General features: G+C 58.9%; 2 protein-coding genes across 4 annotated transcripts in view; one reads left to right on the top strand and one right to left on the bottom strand.

The window, feature by feature from the left end:
• The first annotated feature begins 1,460 nt into the window (after window positions 1-1,460).
• On the top strand, window positions 1,461-5,997 carry NKD2 (naked cuticle homolog 2 (Drosophila)). The gene is given in 8 exon segments (XM_014550445.1): window positions 1,461-1,727; window positions 2,628-2,755; window positions 3,172-3,267; window positions 3,955-4,102; window positions 4,436-4,520; window positions 5,107-5,234; window positions 5,430-5,741; window positions 5,744-5,997. Coding segments are annotated over 8 exon segments (1,380 nt in total). The 5' UTR covers window positions 1,461-1,498.
• Window positions 5,998-10,057: 4,060 nt separating this feature from the next.
• The window catches only part of SLC12A7 (solute carrier family 12 (potassium/chloride transporter), member 7), a 43,264-nt gene continuing 32,219 nt past the window's right edge, over window positions 10,058-21,102 (bottom strand). For 2 of the 3 annotated variants that reach the window (XM_005857902.2, XM_014548621.1), the window contains exons 17-25: window positions 20,772-20,940; window positions 18,638-18,833; window positions 18,099-18,268; window positions 17,772-17,903; window positions 16,906-17,013; window positions 16,335-16,513; window positions 15,668-15,682; window positions 12,656-12,789; window positions 10,058-11,767 (exon numbers count right to left, since the gene is read on the bottom strand). In XM_005857902.2, the coding sequence (XP_005857964.2) occupies window positions 11,676-11,767; window positions 12,656-12,789; window positions 15,668-15,682; window positions 16,335-16,513; window positions 16,906-17,013; window positions 17,772-17,903; window positions 18,099-18,268; window positions 18,638-18,833; window positions 20,772-20,940 (1,195 nt within the window). In that variant the 3' untranslated portion in view covers window positions 10,058-11,675. The remainder of the gene's footprint in view (window positions 11,768-12,655; window positions 12,790-15,667; window positions 15,683-16,334; window positions 16,514-16,905; window positions 17,014-17,771; window positions 17,904-18,098; window positions 18,269-18,637; window positions 18,834-20,771; window positions 20,941-21,102) is intronic. The other variant, XM_014548617.1, reaches the window with a different exon arrangement.

Here is a 21,102-nt window from a genome sequence, read left to right as displayed (position 1 = left end):
AGCTCCATCAGCCAGGGGAGCAAGGAGGATGGTGCTGACACCCTCTATGGAAACCCGGCCTGGCAGAAGGGGGGCCAGATTGGGATGAGAAGGGAGTTAGGGACTTTTATGGGCATGAGGCTGGGACTCCTTTGGGGGTGGTAAAGGGAGTGAGAGCAGAAATTTATGCTTTAGAAGGGGGGTCCCCACCACAGGGTGCTCAGATCAGGGAAGGCAGGTGGGGGCATCCCAGGAAGGGGTAGGGCTGGCCCCGCCCTGGGCAGGGTGATGTGGGTGGTGGGCACTTGCTGGACTTTAGGAGATGGGGTATCTGCCTGTGCCCCTGTCTCACTTGAGGGTCCCAATTATCTGGGATTCAGCTGCCAACGAGGTCACCCCTGCGGGGAGGGGCTGCACATCTGGCCAGCATCCCTGTGGTAGGTTTACCCGTTGCAATTAAAGCTTTTGGCCCTTTTGTTTAGCCAAAGCAGCACAGATTAAAGGGCACTTTTATGTAACCAGGATGAATTTGAAACCACCAGTCATAGGGACAAGAATGGTTACTTTTCTCCCAAATGTTTTTATCCCCTTATTTGAGCCTATCTCAGAGGTAGTTGCTGATTTAGCTCGTAGATAAACACTGTAGATTCTAGTGTTGGGATATATGTGGATGAACACTTTTTCAAAAGGCACTTTAGGGCACTAGTCACAGGCTGGCTGCTGTATCCGGGCTTCCTTGTTGTGTCGTTATTGTAGCATTGGGAGTGCTCAGGGGTCTCTCCCACGTTCCTCTCGCTCCCTGGCTGCGCGCCTCATGGGAGTTGTGCCACTGGCTCTTCTGGGTTTCAACACTCCTGGATGCTGGTCTGGGGGCTTTGTCCCTCCCTCCCTCCCTCCCTCCCTCCCTCGCTCCCTCCCTCCTGTGTGCCGCACATCCTATATAATATATAATAAAGAGGTAATATGAAAATTGACCCTCACACCATAATGCCGACACAAGATGGCGGCGTGCACAGTGGGGTGGGGTAGCAGGGGTAGGGCCGGAGGCCATTCTGCGCAGCTTCCGCTGAGGTTCCTGCGACCCTGCGGGGGCACGGGGGTCCTGGTGGCCACTTCACGCGGCTTCTGCCGGGATTTCCGCAGCCCCACGTGTGTGCTGCAGGGGCAGGGCCTGGCGGCCGCTCTACACAGCCCGGAAGTGGGGCATCGGGGCGGCACTCCAGGACTCGGGGCCATCCCGCTGCGCGCCAGCCACATGGGGCGGGACTCCAGGACTCAGGGTGGTCCCATGGTGTGGGGGGCGGATGGGGGGAGGGGTCCCGGGTCTCGCACAATTTCTCGCGATGGGTCACTAGTATTAATGATGAAAGAGAATCATTGATTGGCTGTCTCCTGCATGCCCCCCCCACTGGGGATCAAGCCTGAAACTTGGGCATGTGCCCTGACTGGGAATCAAACCGTGACCTCCTGGTTCATAAGTTGACACTCACCCACTGAGCCACGCCTGCTGAGCCTGGAGATGGTTCTAATGGAACCAATGACACCGTGGGATGCGTGTGTTTTACTTAAAAATCTGAGGCTTCGTGGGTGTGCCCAGATTGTTTCCTCTGCAGTGACACCCCAGGAGGCTGGTATCTATGACCTGCCCATGGGCCACATGGTCACACACTCCCTGTTCTCCCTGCAGGAGCTTCACAGTGGGGACCCCAAGGAGGGACCTTTCCGGGAGGACCAGTGTCCTCTAGAGGGTAAGTCCTGCTCCCCAAACCCCACAGACTCTACCCTGTACCCCAGGCATATACCCGAAACCTACCCTTAGGACACCTGGACAAGCTGAAGCCCAGATGGCATAGGCATGCCCACTCCATGCTCCTTAACTTCCCCCCCAAACCCAGACCAACACAGGCAGCCTCCTCCCCACCTTGATCTCCAAAGCCACTGCTGGCTGGGTGGGCAGATCCAGGAAGACACACCTGGCTATGGCTATGCCAGGCGAGGGCTGAGGGCACACCCAGATGGCATAGGCATGCCCACTCCATGCTCCTTAACTTCCCCCCCAAACCCAGACCAACACAGGCAGCCTCCTCCCCACCTTGATCTCCAAAGCCACTGCTGGCTGGGTGGGCAGATCCAGGAAGACACACCCTGACCATGGCTATCCCAGGCAGGGCTGAGGGCACACCTGACCATGACTAACCCGGCCAGGGCTGAGGGCACACCTGACCATGACTAACCCGGCCAGGGCTGAGGGCACACCTGACCATGGCTATCCCAGGCAGGGCTGAGGGCACACCTGACCATGGCTATCCCAGGTGAGGGCTGAGGGCACACCTGACCATGGCTACCCCAGGTGAGGGCTGAGGGCACACCTGGCTATGGCTAACCCAGGCGGGGCTGAGGGCATACCTGGCTATGGCTAACCCAGGCGGGGCTGAGGGCACACCTGACCATGGTGTGAGGACTGCCCTGCCTCTGCACAGATCTGATGCCTCCTTGTTCTGGAAGGCTGGGCTCTCAGCTCAGGCCCATCTGGGAAGGAGCACAGGCTCCCCAGCCGCACCTCCCGGCATCCCCGCTGCTCTGAGTCACCTACCTGGGTGGGATGGAGGTGGCGGATGGCTCTCCCTCACTCCTTCTTCTACCTCCAGTGGCACTGCCCCCTGAGAAAGCTGAGGGTCGAGAGGGTACCGGACAGCTCTTCAGTACAGATGATGTTGAAAGAGCAGCAAACCGCGAAGGTCTGCGAGGCCTGGGCAAGAAGCGCCTGAACATCGACGTAGGTCTTTGCTCTGCCTCAAGGTGCAAAAGGGCCCGCGCTGGGCTAGGCACACATGGGCCCTAAAACAGGGCCTTGCCCGGGCAGTTTGCCTGAGGTTCAGCCGGTTGGAGGAGTTACAGCAAAGCTTGCATGTGCTTCCGACATCCGCCAGCTCTGGGAAGGGGTGGGGGTGGGCAAGGAAGGTGTGGCCACAAATCCAGCTGAAACTGGCCAATGTGGCACCAAATAACCCAGAGGACTTCCCGGTGTGGCGCCAGCACCCCGGGATGCCACAGAGGTCCACCTTGGCCTTCCAAGGCAGGAGCTCCTGGGAGCAGTGGAAGGACACCTGTTTTCCTGAGAGGTGGGGGGAGGCTCGGGGTCCCAGCGTGGGGTGACGACCCCACCCGCCCCCGACCCCTTGTGCCCTGCAGGCACTCCAGTGCGACGTCTCGGTGGAGGAGGACAACCGCCAGGAGTGGACCTTCACGCTCTACGGCTTCGACAACAGTGGGAAGGCCACCAGGGAGGTGATGCACTTGTGTCTTCAAAGATGGTCCCCTGGGCAGGGAGCTGGCAGCAGACAGATGCCAGGGCCCTGGTCTTGGTGATGAGGAGACAGGCCGAGCCCTCTAGGGTGGGAGGAGAGGCCGGACCTTCCCCAGGCGTGGGGGCCGCGGTGACCCAGGCAGCCGCTGGAGCCTAGGGAGCCTCGTGGCCCAGGCTGTTGGCAGTTTCCTGCAGAGCCTGTGTCTGGATCCCCTGAGGCTCAGTGGGGCCAGCAGCTCCTGGGCAAGGTGGCGAGGGTCCCGGGATGCCCTCAGCGCTCACCTCTGCTGGCTGTGTGTGTCCAGGATGGGTAAAGAGCCGCTGGGAAGGAAGCAGACACACAGGGCGACAGAAATAAGTGTCTTTGGGTTAAAGAGCAAAACTTAGGTAGTTATCTGACTGCTAAGTCCTTTGAACATATAGATTCAGTGTGAAATTTAAAAGGTCCAAGAGATGTGATTTCAACAATAACAGGGCTACTTGCCCCAGAGGTTTGGGGCCGCCGCACGGGGCTAAAGCTGGGGTGAGAAAGGCTGCTCGGTAAGTCGTCCTGTCTGAGGCAGGGGCGTATGGGATGCAGGTGACTCAGGCAGGCAGCCTGGAGGCGGTGGCATGGGCAGTTCCCCAGCCCCGTCTGCCTGTGTCAGTGACGTCGGTGCCATCCTCAGGACATGTCCAGCCTGATGCACACCATCTACGAGGTCGTCGACGCCTCCGTCAACCACTCCTCCGGCAGCAGTAAGACCCTCCGAGTGAAGCTGACCGTCAGCCCCGAGCCCTCCAGCAAAAGGAGGGAGGGTCTCCCCGCCAGCCAGGGTGAGGGGCTGGGCCCCTGCTCCGATACCCTGAAGACCCGGCTTTAACTGGCAGCCCATCCCTCCCTGCAGACCCTCCGCCTGGCCCTTACCCCCACTCTGCATTTCCCCACAGCCCTTACCTCCCACACACCAGGTCAGGGGAGTCATAATTGTGTCTACTCTTCAGCGCCCCATTCCCCCTCCTCTCCCCATCGGGACAAACTCTGGTTTCTTGACTTGGAAAGCAGGCACTAGCACCTGGCAGGGGCTCAGGAGTGTTTGCTCAGTAAATGGATGAAGGAGTGAATGAATGAAGGAGTGAACGAATGAATGAGTGACTTCACTCTTTCAGACCGGGAACCCACTCGCTGCAGGACGGAGGGCGAGGTCCTCGAGGACCCCAGGGTGGCTGACAGGAGGCTGTCTGCTCACATCAGGTGAGGGGCTGAGGTCTGGCTCCACCCTCCAGGTATACCCTCCTCACGGGGAGCAGCCCGCCCACACCCCTGCTTCCTGCATCCTCAGGGGCTGCCCCCTCAGGGCAGACTGACCTGGGTGTGGAGGATCACTGGGTACAGCCCCCTTTGGGGTGAGGGTGCTGTCTTGTGGCCCGGTACTCGGGCTGGAGCTGAGCACACCCAGTGTCTGTCAGAGGGCCGGGTGAGGCTTGAAGGGCAGGTCAGCCGAGGGCCCTCAGTCCGGCCACTCGGACACACTGATTCCACTCACCAGCTGTGGTGGTGACCGGGCCAGTGGAGGTCTCAGAGCAGTGACCCAGTCTCTGCCTCGGGGACCAGGAGACGGGAGTTCCTGCAGGTTCCCTAAGGCAGTCGGCAGCAGTGATCCTGGGGTCTTGGTGGGGTCCCGGACACCCATCCTTTCTGATGCTTCTCTCTGGGCGGTGGGTGCTGGTCAGAGTCCACTGCTCGGGACCATCCCCTTCAGTGCCCCCTTCATCTCCGAGGAAGGTCTGCTCTGGCCTTGCGTGAAGGTCAGGCCCCTTCTGCCCTGTGCCCCACACAGGAGGCCCAATGCTGACCCCCACCCCTGCCCCGTGAGGGGACTGTACTGCGTGGATGAGAACACTGAGCGGAGAAACCACTACCTGGACCTGGCCGGAATAGAGAACTACACGTCTAAATTCGGACCTGGTAGGTGCTGGGTGGGACCTGGGTAAGAGGCCTCCTTTAGCAGCATGAGCCCTGGCCTGGGGGTTCTAGGGCTCCTGCCACAACTCTGCTGCAGTATTGCGTCCAGGCGTGTATGTGGGAGTGGGGGGGTACCTGGCCCAAGGTGAGGTGTCAGGCCCCGCAGAGGGTCTCATGGTCTGTGTCCCATGTGTACAGGGTCCCCGCCAGCACAGGCCAAGCAGGAGCACCAGGGCAAGGCCTCACACCCCCCAAGCAGGTCTCGCTCCCAGGAGTCAGATGCACACACTGTGCACAACCGCAGGTCCCAGGTGCTGGCTGACCATGTCCTGCTGGCCGGCGACCCCACTGCCCGGGCCCTGGACGTGCAGCCCCGGCTGAAGGGGCAGGAAAAGCAGTTCCTCAAGTCCCCCAAGGGTGCGGGCAGGCCACCTGGGGTGCCCAGTGGGGGCGTGCCCATTGGGGGCATGCCGGGTGGGGGCAAGCCCGGGAGGGCTTTCAGCTACCACCCAGGGAGGGCCACTCTCCCCTCAGGGCCCCGCTGGGCCAGCCTGCGGTGATGGAGCACGAGGTGGTGCGGGACCTGCCGCCCATGCTGGTGGGGGAGGGCTACTCGGTGCCCGTGGTCCAGCGCCACGAGCACCACCACCACCACGAACACGGAGCCCGGCTGCAGGTCTCCCGTGGCAGCTGCGGTGGCACCCGTGGACACTCGTGGAGCGGGCCCTTCGCGCTTCCTCCGCTCGCCTTTCCTCCGTGCTCCTGACGGATGTCGTGTTGGGATGAGCACGTTTGATGCCACTGACGTTCCCCAGTTATGAAGTGATTCTGTGTAACCCATAAAACCATATGTACGCATAGAAAAGTACACCGTATCTTTCATTTGTGATCCCAAAATGAGCCCTCGTGGCGCAGAAGGGACTCTGCTCGGCTGACGTCCGTGTTTGTCTCATGGTGCCTCATGCGCTGGGGGCCTGGGACCGAGACGTGCAGGGTGGCGGGGCCTTGCTGTCCCGTAGCCGGGAGTGAACGTAGTGCTGCAGCCCTCGTGTAATTATTCGTTCTGAAGCCCAAAGGAGGTGGTTTTGGGGAGCAGTGGTTGCTGCGTGTGCGGTGGGGAGTTCTGCCTCACCACACCGAGCACAGATCATACAGAAGACTGGTTACAAGGCGGGTGCAAGGCGCTCCTCACAGTGGTCACGAAATTCTGGAGGTGAGGCCATGAGAGCAAAGAGGAGGTCCAGGTGGGGCTGGCACCAGCATCTTTCAGTGGACAGCAGGGCCGGGGCAGGTGGAAGGTTCCACCTAAAACACCCGCACAGGTAGGAGGCAGGACGCTTGTTCTCTGGGCTCACGTAAACCATCATAGTGCTCATCAAGCTTCCACGATGCCCACCTGTGGGAAAATGTGGCGCTCCTTCTGTGGGGGGCGGTGAGGGAAAGGGGCAGTGACGGTGTCCGAAGGCTGTGGAGCCTTGGCTGGCAGCGTCCCCCTGTGGCAGGACACTGCTGCCCCTTCTTCCATCTGAGACGAGCAAGTGACTTTCTGGTACTTTGAGAGTCTGTGCAGGTGATTTTGCATTCTCCTTCGTGGAACTGTGTCTAAGAATCAAGCTAATTGGTGATTGACTTGTAATTGAGTTCCCTCCCCCCTCAGGCATAATAAAAATATGTGCATTTTGTAATATGTCATTCCCTGTTTCAAAGTGAGCTTTTTAAATAGATATGGTCAGTCCACCTGCACCAGCCTGTGGGGGCTCATGCTGCACGGAGAGCGTGTCTGTCTCTTTACACAGACGTTTGCAGAAGGGAAATTAATGCACAACTCCAGGTTATGGGTAATGTTTCCCCCCACGTTACTGCTCTAAAAAACAAACAAACCCAAACCTAAGCCCCAAGTTGGGTTTATGATAACAGGACACTTCAGGCCACTGTCTGGGGCTGGGAGGACCGCGCTGCCCATGGAGACACGGGGCTCTGTGCCGAGACTCTAGATCCACGTGCCATTTGCCACCGCCTCCTCCCTTCTGCCATCACGTTCCTGTTCATGGCCGTTGTAAAGCCCCTCGGGATTTCCGAGTAACTAATGTCTGTCCCTGAGTCGAAGCCACGTGTGTAGGGAGAACTGCAGCGTCTCAGGATCTTTAGAGGCCAGAGCACTGGAATCTCAGTTCCAAGTGTTTCAGATCCTCAGACCCCAGCTGGTGCCGGCTGCCCAGGGCGGAGCGCCCTCTCCTGGTGAGACGCCTACACTCCACTAACACGCTTGAATCTGCACAGTGACACCCACACCACTGGCAGCAGGGTTTTTACAGACGCACCCGTCATCCCAACCTGGGTCTGTCCCTCAGGGTGCAGAGCCCCTGCACGTGGTCCCACATTCAGGGGCCGTATTTAGTTAATCCCAGCAGACCCTGCGGCCCCCACAGCCCTCGGGCAGGTGCTCGGCTCACCAGCTGGCAGGGAAGTTGGGTGGGCCTGAACTCCAGCCTCTGACCCCAGACCCTGGTTTCAAGAACCGTTCGTGCGTGCAATGAATGCCAGCAAACACACCGGAAGCCGAGTGTGTTGCTGCCCGTGAGTCCAAGCTGCAGAGAAGCCTATCATTGTCCAGATGGGAATGACTGCGCCTGCGCGATCCATCCCACCAGCTCCTGCGGGCAGTAGCGACCTCTGGCGGGCAGGGGGCACACACCTTGCCTCCTCAGGATTGTGACATCCACAGTGAAGAGATGAAAACAGCCTGGCTGCCAAGCCCCTGTAGCGTCGACCGACCTACAAACCAGGAGGTCACGGTTCGATTTCTGGTCAAGGTACATGCCCGGACTGTGGACTCAATCCCCAGTGGGGGGCATGAAGAAGGCAGCTGATCGATGATTCTTTCTTATCATTGATGTTTCTATTTCTCTCTCCCTCTCCTTTCCTCTCTGCAATCAATAAAAATATATTTTAAAAAAGAAACAATAACTGTGCCTGACATATAAATGAAAGCTCGTGCAGACATTCCCACATATTAACTGTTCATTTCTGGACCGACAACACAAAGACGATGCTTCCAGGGGCGCTTCAAAGATCAGGGCACTGGAATCCAGTGGGTGGTTGTCTGTTTGGCCCCCTTCTCCACTGCAGTCATGCTTATGGGGCAGATGTGAGCGCTGCCCGAGACCTCTGGGTCCCCTGACTCCTTCACCTTCATCCGCCTCTCACTCGGGACAACCTCAAAAAAACAACCAAGAAACAGACAAGCCACAGCCACTCTCCTGTCTCCTGAGCGCTTGACGAGATCCTGGCAAAACAGGGCTTTGGGGGAAGTTGTACCAGAGAGGCCCCAGCAATGCCGGGCCAAGGAGGCTGGAGGCCAGGGTGGACAGGCGGTGCTGGCCGGGCCCCAGGAGCCTGCGTGTGGGAGGGAGGGGCGGGTGGCATTGAGTGGGGCCCAGAGACCAACCGCACCAGGGTCCACGGCCCAGGCTGGGCTACCTCGAGGAAAGCAGCCCCCAGGGTGGAAGGGGTCCCTCGGAGGGCGACAGGCATAGCTGGCAGCACCTGATTGGGCCAGGTGCCGGCAGCCTACCCAGCAAGTAGGTGCCTGCCCACCGGGGTGAGTGCAGTGGAGCTGCAGAGAGGCCGAGTGCTGCCTCAGGGGCACTGTGAGCTGTGGCCGACACACAACAGTGGTTCTGTCGCATCTCAGCCATTTGTTTGCCTTTCACACATTTGGGCTCCGGTGTCTCGTGCATCTGCACCCCGTCCCAGGGCTGTCCAGTGGCGAAGGTGCCACGCTGTCTGAGGCCCGGAGCACTCTGTGCTGCACTGGTTATGCCCACACCTGCTTCCCCGCAGACCCCGCTGCGTGGGTGCCCTCGGGTGCGTGGCCGAGTCGGGACCCTAGGGCCCTACCATGTCTTCCCACGAGTCTGACAGCGCCCGGGGGCCTGGCCCTTCAACTCCCCCATGACACCCTCACTCCTGCCCCAGAGGCCGGGCCCCTGTGCTCCAGGTCATGGATGTGAAGGTCCCTAGCAGAGACCAAAGGACAGCTGGGCACCCTAGGTCCCTCCTCAGCAGTCCTGTGTCCACCCTTCCCATGGCCCCAGGAGACACGGTTAACAGCGTCACACGCCTGCTCACTATATGGCATCGTGTTCACATTCAGACGGTGCACACTTCACCATGAGACTTCAGAACACCACCCCAAAAAGAACCCCATGCCCACTGCCACCTTCCCCTCCTCCAGCCCGTTACCTCACCACCAACCCACATTCTGCTGGATCCCACCATCCTGCAGTTCGTGTAAGTGGGATCATTTGTGACCTGAGGCTGGCTTCTGCCACGCAGCTCACCCGTGGGGTAGCACACGTCAGAGCACCGTTCCCTTTAACAACTGGATTAGATGCCAGTGAATACGTTTACGTTTCGTTTAGTCACTTGTCCACGGATGAGTATGTGGGCTGTTCCCACGTTTTGGCTGGTGTGACCAGTGCGCACAAGTGTCTGTGGACACACATCCCTCTGGGCTATACACTCAGGAGCAGGATTGCGGGTCACAGTGACTGTTTAACAATTTTAGGAGCTTCAGCAGTTTCTCCAGCAGCCACACCTCACACCACCTGGCGGTTTTCCTGTCCCTTTGGCTCCCCTCCCTCCTGGTGGGTATGACGTGGTCTGGCTGTGATCCTGTGTTAGAATAAGGGGTCCCTCTGGTCACAGGTTTTACTTGCTGATTCTATCCTGATAGAAATGTCAGCAAACTCCTCCAAGGGAAGGGAGGCGTGGGGGCATCGTCGGCAATTATCTAATTTTTATGCCGAATGAGACACATGAGATTCTTCAACATAGATTTTATTCTTCTACTAACAAAAACCATAAAGACAAGGAGCCTGTAAAAAGAACAAAATCCACTTGAACTGGCTGCGGTTACAGTTACACAAAGCTCAGTGTGGGGAGGCTGGGTGGTGCTCACAGACCGAGGACAGGCGGGTGGGGCGGACACGTGACCCCTCGCCAGGCATCTGTGAGTGAGACGGTTTCGCTTAACTCAATGCTGAACCAGGACGGTCCAAGTCTGAACCCCACCCCTACCCCCCGCCGGCTGCAGCTACTTGGCACACATTCTGGCCAGTGGCCACTCGGAAGGCAATGCTGGCCCTCTAGGCTGCCCGATGGCTCCACAGAACCATCTAGAAATGCACGCTTAGTCTTTGCCCCGACGTGAAATCCAGGCCCAGGTCCATTTTCTTGGGACCCCATGGAAGCCTGAGAGAGCCAAGGACGTGGTCCTTCGGGCCTTTCATAGAGACAACCTCTTGGGACCACGCAGCATTGAAATGCCCAGGTGTTTAAAGAAATAAATAAGCCACATGGGGAGTGAGGCACAAATTACTGCAGCATCTACAGTGCACGTGTTCACGACCACAAGCAGAAAGACCACAAGGTAAAGTGCGAAGTCCACGGATCGCTAAAAGGTACCGCGTCAGTGCCCTAAACACAGCTGTCGCCACCCCTCCGTGCGGTGGAGGGGCCAGGCTGCAGCCGGACAACTCAGTGCATGTGCCCTTCCCGCCCCAGGACCCCCACAGCCTCGGCAGGTACCCCTCCCCGGAGCCCGAGGGGGGACATGGAGGCCACAGGAGCAAGTGTGTCAGACGCTGAACTGTGTGGTGTGCTCACGGTTCTGAAGGTGTGAACACTCGGCTTTTACAGTTTCCGTGTCTCAGTAATGTGCCCACAGGGCCGGGCCGCCAGTGCTTCTGAGAGGCTGAAGTTCCCAGCAGCGCACACCTGGGCTCAGAGGGCTCATTGGGGTGCTTTCCCTCAGAGGTTCCTGGGGCACAAGCCCAGCTGGACAACCCACCTCACGTTCCCACACAACCAACGAGACGGGCACCTGACCAATGCCACCAGCAGAGCCAGGGATGTGGGCGTGGGCGGCTGGCCTCTCTGCCTTATGTATGGAAACAGACAAGGACATCCAACAGAAAGACAGATCAGGGGCTGCTGGAGAACCTGTACTGAGCCCTTAGCCACAGGCTGACCTTTCGCCTTCATACACGGACCCTAATGGCCCCAGGGTCAACTTCAGACCAAGTGTGGCTTCTTATAAATGTCCTGGATGGGGGAGAACTGAAATGTGACGCAGCCCCAGCCCGGGCGGGATGGCCAGGAGAATGAATTCTAGAATCCAGAGGCTCGGAGTATGGCCCTCACCAGAGGGGCGGCCCGGCCCCAGGCACTCGGAACCTCCCTCAGAAGCACCCGGAGCACCACGGGCATCTCATCTCCCCTCGGCCTCGAGGAAACCTTTCCAGTCATGCGCTGGCTCCCAGCTGGCACAGGAGAGCCCAATGGTATTCTAGAAACTTCTGTAGGAAGCCACGCTGGCAGGTCAGGCTGTGGTCTGTGCTGGACACAACCCCTGTGCCTGCCCGGCGAGCTTCCGGAGCGTTAGGAGTAGATGGTGATCACCTCCCGGCCACTGCCCCGGACCAGGAGCACCCTGTTCAGCCCCTCGGTCAGGACCTCGAGGAACTCCATATCTGGGGTGGACGGAGTTAAGGCCATAGCTGATCCCATGGGACACGTAGCCTAAAGCGTGAGAACAGTGACTTACTCAGGGAACTCTGTTGTTAGGATTCAGTCTGAGAAAGAGGGTGAGGGCAGAGTCAGGGAAAGCTGGGGGGGTGGGGATGGGAAAGAGACCCAGGGCAGGCAGGGGTCCCAGGAATGTAGCTGGAGGCGCTGACCCCACCCAACAAGAGGCCTCCACTGACACAGGTGGTCTAACTGGGAACCTAGAGGAGAGCCCTGCCCTCCCTGGGGGCTCTGGGTGCAGACCCACCAGGAGGGATGTGCCTGACAGCTGTGTCCACTGTCCACCAAGACACCCAGAGAGACCGGGACATGCTGGTCACCAGGACATAAACCCCTAACTGGTCAGTGAGAAGCTTGAACCTGAGAGCCAAGCTGTGGACTCCTCCTGCTCACCTCTTCCCCTGCACCCCCAGGGGAGGGCGGGGGAGGATGGTCCCAGGCCACACCCCTAGGCAGCCTGCAGCCTGTGGCAGCTGACACGCATCTAGAGGCCAACAGACCAGTTTGGGGCAGGGCTGACCTGTGACCTCTGAGGTCACAACCTCCCACTCTGTGGCTGGCACACCCCGATCAACTATGTGGGGTCAAGTGGCCCATGTGGGGACACAGGGCTCAATGGATAGAAAGGTGTTTAAGGGGCAGCAAGGTGCCGAGGGGGCTCAGAGCTGAGCCTGGGCAGACCCTGTGAACCCGTCATCCAGGCCTGGTCCGTCCCAGAGATGCCCGACAGGCCTCAGGCAAACACCAGGACAGGAGCCTGCCAGGCGGGTGCTCGGAGCCCAGAGCCCACCCCACCTGCCCCCTGCCCCAAGATGGCATCTGGGAAAGGATACAGTTCTCATCCCCCTGCCGGTTTTTGGGGGGCCCCGGCATGTTCAGCAGGACCAGCTGGGCATCCTGGGACTTATTCAGGACGACACCGTTGAGCTTCACAGCCGTGTGCATCCTCCTGACGTTGGACTGGTTCCTGCAAAAGGAAAGCGGTCACTCTGCACCCCCCGCCCACGATGCTGGGCACCAGGCCAGGTCTGAACCCCCACCTGCCCCACTTCGCTCGCATTAGAAAGGGCCGAGTGGAAACAAATCCGACTCACACGGACTCACGGCCCTGAGGCCGCATGGGCGGCGAGTCCACGGGCGGAGGACCTTTTTGGGGATAGAGGGCAGGGAGGGGGATTCACTCAGCAACCAGAAGGCTTTGGCCTCCCGACACTTCAGACTGAGGCTCACTAAAGCTGCCGAGCGTCTAGTTCAGAAGCAGCTGTCCACACAGGCAGAAACAAATGCTTCGGGGGGAGCTAGCTGTCTGGGCGCAGAAAGGCGCTCACACATCCGGGGGCTCTGAACTGTGTCCATTGGGATCCCTGGCGTGGCGGCCAAACCTTGCTTTAAACACGACCCTGAGGTGAGTTTGCTAAACGCAGTGCACACGCCAACCTCTCTCGCATCCTGACACAGGCTGGGGTCCGAGGAGCCCAGAGGTAGAGGGGAAGAAGCCAGGCCCCCACACCTGGCTCCCACCCCCACTACAGTCTGAAGTCCGGTACCAGCGCCTGAGATCCTGGCCAAGGATGTGGCCACTATGAGGTCCAACCTGCTCTGGGTCCTCCTGGGCGCCGCTGCTCTTGGCTCTGTCTGAAGGACAAGAGCTTCCAACGCTCCACGACCCTGTGTCGCAGGGCCTCACTCACTACCCAGTTCTCCACACTCCACACATCTAGGGAGACTGCAGGCCACACCCTCCGGCTCGCCAGGCACTCAGGTCCCCACAGGGCCCCACGGGTCCCCAGCCAGGTGGCCACGGGTCCTCTCCCTAGGGGAATTGCTCCAATGAGCACTCAGGAGCAGCTGTCTTCGGAGCCCGCCCACCTCAAAGCATTTGCATCTTCCTGTGCTGGACAGTTCTGGGGTCACACACGGGGGATCCTTGGCCAGCCTCAGGACATCCAGTCTGGCTGCAGCCATTCTACAAGGGCACTGTGCCCGGGACACGAGAGGGACGGCGGGCAGACAGACAGACAGACAGAGGCCGCACACGAGGGGTCGGGAAAAGGCCTGCAGGACAAAGGCCCAGGCCGTACTCTTTGATCAACTCAACCCTTCAACCCAATAAACCTGATTATAACCACCAATTATTACCAGCAGGAAAACAGGGACACAGACCCTTTATTTTCTCCCTCCAATTCCATCTGATAAAATTAGAGATCGGGTCTCTGTCCGAGGCACAACTGGGACCTCTCATCACAACAACCATGAATTAGGTGCCCGGAGAGACCACAATTACCAGTGTGCTTGGGGAGGGCTGCAATTCCAGAAACGCATGTGTGAGGTATTAAAGGGTCTCTTAGGGCTGAGAGTTTGAAAGCACATATAATCTTAAAATCAGAGGTTTGGGTCTGGAAGGACCCGTGGCTACAGAACAAAGTGACCCCGGTGCAGGTCAAAGGCCCAAACAGGGACAGGGTGGCCCTCACGTCCCCAGAAGCTAAGAGTCTGCGGAGTCCACAAAGTCGGAAAGGTATCAGAGACACCGACTCCGCCAGAGGGAGAAGAGCTTTCGAAACAGGGTTTCAGAGGCTGGGAATTAAGTCCAGGGTGGGGGTAGGTGAGGGGGACAGGGGTGGTAAATCGAATGGCGATTCTGGTCCCTGGTGGAGACACGGCGAGGACTGAGGAAACGCTGAAAAAACACGTGCTGCACACCCCGGAGAGCCAGCAAACCACCCTGAAGTGCACGTGCCCTGGGGACACCACCGTAAGGCGCGCACATGTCAGGGTGGGCTGACCTCTCACCTTCCGAAGCTTCTCCCAGTCTAACCATGAGGAGTGCGGCCCTGGAGGAACCGACACCCACAGGCTCAGTTCTGCCCAGGAAGCGGCCTCTTCCTGGTTCATTCTCTTCTGAGCGCCCCCACCTGGGGGTCCATTCTGACCCCTGCTCCAGGCAGGGGTTGGGGGTTCGGGTGCATGGAGCCTGTCCTGAGCCCACGGGTGCTGCACAGGGGTTTCAGCAGGCCCAGGGTTCCACAGCGCTTTAGGGAGGAACCCTATCCTGTGTCTACCTGTTTGTTTGTTTGTTTAATTTATAGACTTGGGGGGGGGGGATTTTAATGGACCAACACTGTTACCTAATTCACTTAGGTTTAGGGGTCAAAAAAGGAAGTGGAGCCACCAAGACCCCAGAGTTCGCTGTGAACACTGCCTTGGACTGGGCCACCGCAGGAGAACACAGCCCAACAGCTCCTGGGGCAGCCAGGGAATGGGGGACACAACAGAAAAAGAGGGACGGACAGATGGACCAACAGCAGCTTCAGGGGGCCCTCCCTCCCCGCTGGCCAGCCTGGCCCTGGCCCCCTGTCCGTGGGACTAAGTCCCGCCCTGACCGTACAGAGAATTCATCCACATCCCTTTTCACACAGACGTTAGAGAACAGCAGCTTCCCACAGGGTGAAAAGGCGTCGGATGTGGGGGGGCACAGGAAATCCTGTCCCCGCAGAACTGAGGTTTGGTATCTGAGTGCCTTGATCCAGGGATGTGGATGAATCAACTAACAGCTACCAAGACACATGCTTCCGCTCGGAGCCGGCTCAGGACCAACCGGCCCAGATCTCTGTGCTTCTGCGGAATTTAGAGAATGCATGTCAGGAATGTGCCGTGAGCCGCTCTGAATGGAGAAGAGCAATTAGACAGGAAATAACGGAAAGCTACAGCAGCGGTGAGCAAGCTCCGCCTGCACACGGACACGCACGCACACACAGCACGCACACACGGTTACTCGGGGTACGTGGGTCAGGCATGCGAAGCAAGCAGGCTAACAGATACCCTAAACCAGGTGAGTGACTTACAGGTTTCCCCATTCTCTACATGGAAGAGAAAACAGAGAGAATATGTTACTTCAGCAGTGATCACGGTACACACTTTTAAACAACTGTAGGCTCATCCCAGGCTGCCCTTTCCTGGCCTACCTTGGTCTTCTCTGCGAGGGTCCTAGAAAGCCTGCAGGCCCTTCCCAACCACCCGGGCTTTAGGTCTAGCCCTCCGCTAACGACCCCAGGGAGGCGCTGCTCTGCCCTCCAATCCGGGACACAGGGGCTGTGTGACTATGACGCAACCCAGACCCGTTCCTGGGGCCCAGCCACAGTGTGTCCTCCACGGGCACCTCTGCCAGCCCTGGCGGTTCTCAGCTCAACGCCACAGGCGGGAGCCAAGGCAGGGGGACAGGTCTCTGTCCCTGACAGGCACCTGCGTCATCAGCAGGTCCAAGCTAGGAGTTCTGACCCATCCAGGAGCCCTCACTTCTAGCTGCTGTAAGATTCACCAAGAACACAGTCAGCAGCCCCACGACTGACTCACTGCCCGGGCCCAGCCACCCAGCCCCGAGAGGACACTGCGGCCCCTGGGCTGGTTCCCTGCCCTCCAGGCCTGCCAGCCTGCAGCTGTGTGCCCACTGCCCGGTCACAGGCAACACAGGGAGGTGGGACCTGCCACCCGGGCCCCCGGGTTGCCACTCACGGCTTCAGGCTGAAGAGGTCTTTGAACCCGGACATGTTGGTCTCTTTGTTCTTCAACTTCTCGGCGATCAGCTTCTCCTTCGTCCAGGTCATCTGCACTTTGTCGGGCGTGGAAGGGGCTCGGGTCCTGGTGGCCACCACAGAATGGGATGCGGTGTTCCGGTCGTGAATTAGCTGAGCCTGGAGGGAGGGCAGGGGCAGCAACAGGACTCACCACAGCAGGTCTCCAAACCTCCCGGGGAAGAGTGAGCATGGAAGGGAGGAGCCGCTGGCCCACGGAACCAAGGTTTGTGCCCAACTGAAACCAGAGAACCCCCGGACGGCCTCCCAGTTGGGGTCCTAGTGATGCCCCCACTCCCACCAGTCCACCCTCCCCCTGGGCTTCCAGGCCAAATTCATCACTTCCCTCTCCTCCTTCACCGTCTCCTCCTGCCCCAGCTCGGAAAGCTGGCTCAAAGTGACCGCAAAGACCCTGGCCCCCACAGCCCGGGGGGGTCTGGAGAAACAATGGGTCCTGCACCCGCACCCATGTGACTGGCCACCTCTACTGAGGGTTCCGGGCCCACACACACCTCCCTCTCCCGCTCCGTCTTGGACAGCTGCATCTGCTTCAGCATCTGGCTCCTCTGCTCCATGACCAGCGTCTTCTCATAGGTGAAGGCGGAGATGTCGTTCTCAACCTAGAATGCCCCAGGACACAGCAGTAAACTCAGTGTGTACAGAACGAGATGCTCTCACCACAGATCACCGCTTCAGGTGGAGCAGGCACTGGAACAACAGGTGGCCCGGGCCCTCCCTCTGTGGCTCAGAGCCCCCAGCCCAGTAGGGGTGAGCGTGTGTGCACGTGTGAGTGCATGTAAGTGTGATCCCATGTGTGGGTAAGCATGTGCGTGTGGGTGTACATGTGCGAGTGTGTGAGCATATATGTCAATCAGCATGTGAGTGTGTGTAAGCACATCTGTGGGTGAGCATGTGCACAAGTGTGTATAAGTGGGTATGTGTGTGTGTGTGTGTGTGTGTGTGTGTGTGCACGGACATGATGCTGGTGAACGTGAGCATGTGAGGAAGAGTATGAGACTGTGTAAGCGCCCGTGTGTGTGAACAGCCCTCACAGTTCTCTGTCTTCATCACCTGGGACAGGTAAAATGTCACATTCCCCTGACAGGACAAACTAGAGAGGGCAGGCCACCTCTGGGAGTCTTCCTCTCACACAAAACCCAGCCTACCCACGGGAAAAACATCAGGCAAACCTAACCTGGGGGACAGTTTACAAAGCACCCGAGTCCCTCTAACTGACACGGTCGCAAAGGAAAAGAGAGAGGAACTGTCACATCCCAGAGGAGGGCGTGCAGCGCGGGGCCCTGAAACAGAAAAGGGCCTGGGGAACTTGAACAAAACAGCACAGCCAGCAGCCCCACCACCGAGCCCAGGCCCTCACCATCTCCACCACCTCCACCTCCGCGCTGATCCGGAGGTGGTACAGGAACGTCTGCAGGTCCTTCTTCATCTGGATGCTGTTGTCGTCCACCTGCGCGACCGTGAAGATGCGCATCCGGCACTTCCTCCACACCTGGGGGGACGGACATCCGCACTCAGGGCAGCTTCTGGCACGCTGGCCCCACTGCCCACCTCGGCGGACACAGGCCACCCAGTCTCCCACCTCATGTGACTCCCCCTGGCACTCTCCGACAGTGTAACCCCCACCCACCAATGAATGGCCCCTGACCTCCCACCTGTGAGCCACCCCACGTGACCCCGCTCCCACCTTGTGCTGCCGCAGCAGGAAGGGCAGCAGCATGAGCAGGCCCCCGTCGTGTACGATCCACCACACGTCGATGTGCCCATCGCTGAAGCGTTCCTGGTTTTGCGGAAACAGGTCCACGTTTTTGGCCACCAGCAGGGCCTGCTGCGCTGCCGTGGTGTCGCGAACGGTGTCTGTGGAGAGGCAGCACACGGGTCAGCAGGGCCTCGGCAGCACTGCACACGCCATGGAGACGCTGGGCACCAGCCAGCGCAGGAGGCGGCCACAGGGTCCCCACGAAGCCCCCACCTGGGGCGGCTCCAAAGGCAGCGCTTGCTCCATCAGCAGCTCGGCAGCTGGCACAGGGGTGTGGGCGGCCAAGCCAGGTACCTCCCCAGGGATGGCCAACTGGGGGGCATAGTTGGGAGAAAGGGAGAGGGTGGCTCAAAGGGCCATTTGCTTTTCAAATGTTTTCAAGTGAGATAGCACAGCCCGGGGCCCCAACAGGCCTCCGGGGAGCAGGCTGACCCTGACACCCACAGCCTGTGGGAGACGTTACCCACCAACGAAGTTCTTCCAGGAGAAAGGGTTGTCCTCCTCCTTCCAGGACTCGGGCCAGGCCATGAGCACCGTGTTGTGCTTCATGCCCCCCAGGCCAGCCGACTGGATCAGGTGGGACATGCCATCCCGCAGGTTGGAGGACACAACCAGCTGGCAGAAGCCTTTGGTCTTCTCGGTGCCCATCAGGGACCGGATGTTCTGGGGAGAGGCCAGGAGTCAGTGCCATAGTGCCCATGGCGCAGACCGGGCGCCAGCCCACCACAGGGGCCAGGGCAGCCTGGGCGGACCCCACACCGACATCCCTGCCTCAGGTAAGGCCACAGGCTCGGCGTGGGTGGTGCCTGTGGTACCAGATTCAGGACCTGGCAGATGCTCCGGGGGACCCCCTGCCTGTGTGTGCCTGCGGCCATGCATGTGCGGGAGAGGGGAGGGATGGTCAGTGCAGGGAAAAAACTTGAGGTGGTTCTTTCAACATGATCTGTATGTCTCACAAAACGGCCCACTATTTCACTGGAACACGTTGAGCCCGGGGTTAAACACCTGGTTTGTTGAGAACTTCATCACTAGACCACATCAAAGCTAACCACTCTTCTAAGAAAAAATGTGGTACTTCACAGGCTCAGGATGAAATACCAGGTGCCCACCAGGTGCCCCGCCGTGTGCAGCTTCTGTCTGCTCGGTCACCAGGCATCTGACCAGCCAGCTCGATATCAGAGGAGGCCCAACTCAGTGACCAACAGCATGTCTTCTATGAAAGCAATGCCACAGGCAGATGCTGGTCTTCCTGGCCACGCTGAGCAGCCCACAGAGGCCAGGCTCAGGCTTGCTTTAGGCAGAACCACGAGCCACAGAGACGCACTCCCGGCCCTGAGACCAATGGGACCAACCGCTGGATTTCAAACTCCTCATGTGTCTGCCTCCTAAGATGGGACTGTCTCTCCCAGGTCTGCCCCACGTTGTACTTTGGAACACAGATCACTTGTTTTCTTAAGTCTCGGAGGTCTGTGGACAGAGGAATTCAGCCCAGGATGAACTATACCCAGAGGTGCACCAATACTCAATTAAAATGATGGAGATGAGATTCGGGACCTCTGATAGCCAGATGGGATTCTGGGCTGAACTGATAATGAGCGGAGGCTGGGGAGGGTGTTGGGGTAAGATGAATGTATTCTGCACATAAGACAGATGAGCATTTGGGGGGTCAGAGGACAGACTATCGTGGGTTGATGGTGGCCCCCAAAAAGATATGCCTGAATCCTAATCTTGAAGACCTGTGAATGTGGCCTGAAGTGGAAAAAGGGTCTTTGCAGGTAAGAATCCTACGATGAAAAGACCATCCTGCATCACCCAGGTGGCCCTGAATCCAGTGACAAGTGTCCTTATAAGAGACAGAAGAGGAAAGACAGAGGCACAGAGAAGGCACAGAGGCAAAGACAGGAACAGAAATGTGAGGAATGTGGCCACAAGCCCAGGGACACCTGGAGCCTCCAGGGCTGAAGGTGGCAGGAAGGGTCCTCCTCGAAGTCTTGGGAGGGGGTGGGACCCTGCAACACCTTGCTTTTGGACTTCCGGCCCAAAGAGAGCGAGGATAAACCTGTGTTGTCAGCCCCTCAGGTGTGATGAGTTACAGCCACTGTAGGCAGGACATTCATACAAAGGGCTAGAGTCACTCCCTCCCTTGGCTCTGCTGAGACCTCAGAGCCTCTGAGCAGGCAAACCCAGCAGGACAGGGACCTCCAACGAGGAAGGAAACGGATTGGAGCTGGGCCATCACAAGGGCTCTAGAGAAACCGGAACATCAGGACCTTTCCGAGGTTTGAGCTCAACGGCCCTGGGCACCGGGCCTGCAGCCTCCTGAGCGTCACCTGCACTGGCTGTCTCTTTAAGGTCTCAGAGCAGCGCATGTTGGGGGCATTTCTTAAGCAGGTTTCAGTCCTGCATGTTTCAAACTCAAAGGCCACTGTCTTTTCTCAGACCAGTGATAGCAAAACACACAACACTGTGCCTGGGGCATCGGCGATGGGAGACCTTCACCTGCAGCCCAGGCAGACACGGCCTGCTCGCACCCTCTTCGCCCCCTGCACAGGCCACCCTGGTCCCACATCCATCTTCCAGTTCAAGTCTGTGCCCACCCACCTCCTCGGCCTGCTGGGCCTCCACATGCTTGTCCAGGTAGGTCCCCTCCAGCACAGAGCCCACGATGGTGAGGCCCTTGCCAGCCTTGAGCTGCGTGGTGAAGGACAGCAGGCGGGGGTGCTTCACACACTGTTCCGAGTCCAGGTTCAACATCACCAGCACCTGGGGCCTGTGAAGGGATAGCAGTTACCGTGGCAACTCATCACCACACACTCACCGGTGGACATGCTGAGACAGGTAGGACAAGTGAAACAGGTGAACAGACGGGATAGGTGGACAGGTGGGACAGGTGAACAGGTGGGACAGGTGGACAGATGGGACAGGTGGACAG

Source organism: Myotis brandtii, unplaced genomic scaffold (genome assembly GCF_000412655.1).
Source record: "Myotis brandtii unplaced genomic scaffold, ASM41265v1 scaffold115, whole genome shotgun sequence".
In the NCBI taxonomy this organism is placed as follows: Eukaryota; Metazoa; Chordata; class Mammalia; order Chiroptera; family Vespertilionidae; genus Myotis; species Myotis brandtii.
This window is presented reverse-complemented; position numbering and strand designations above follow the sequence as displayed.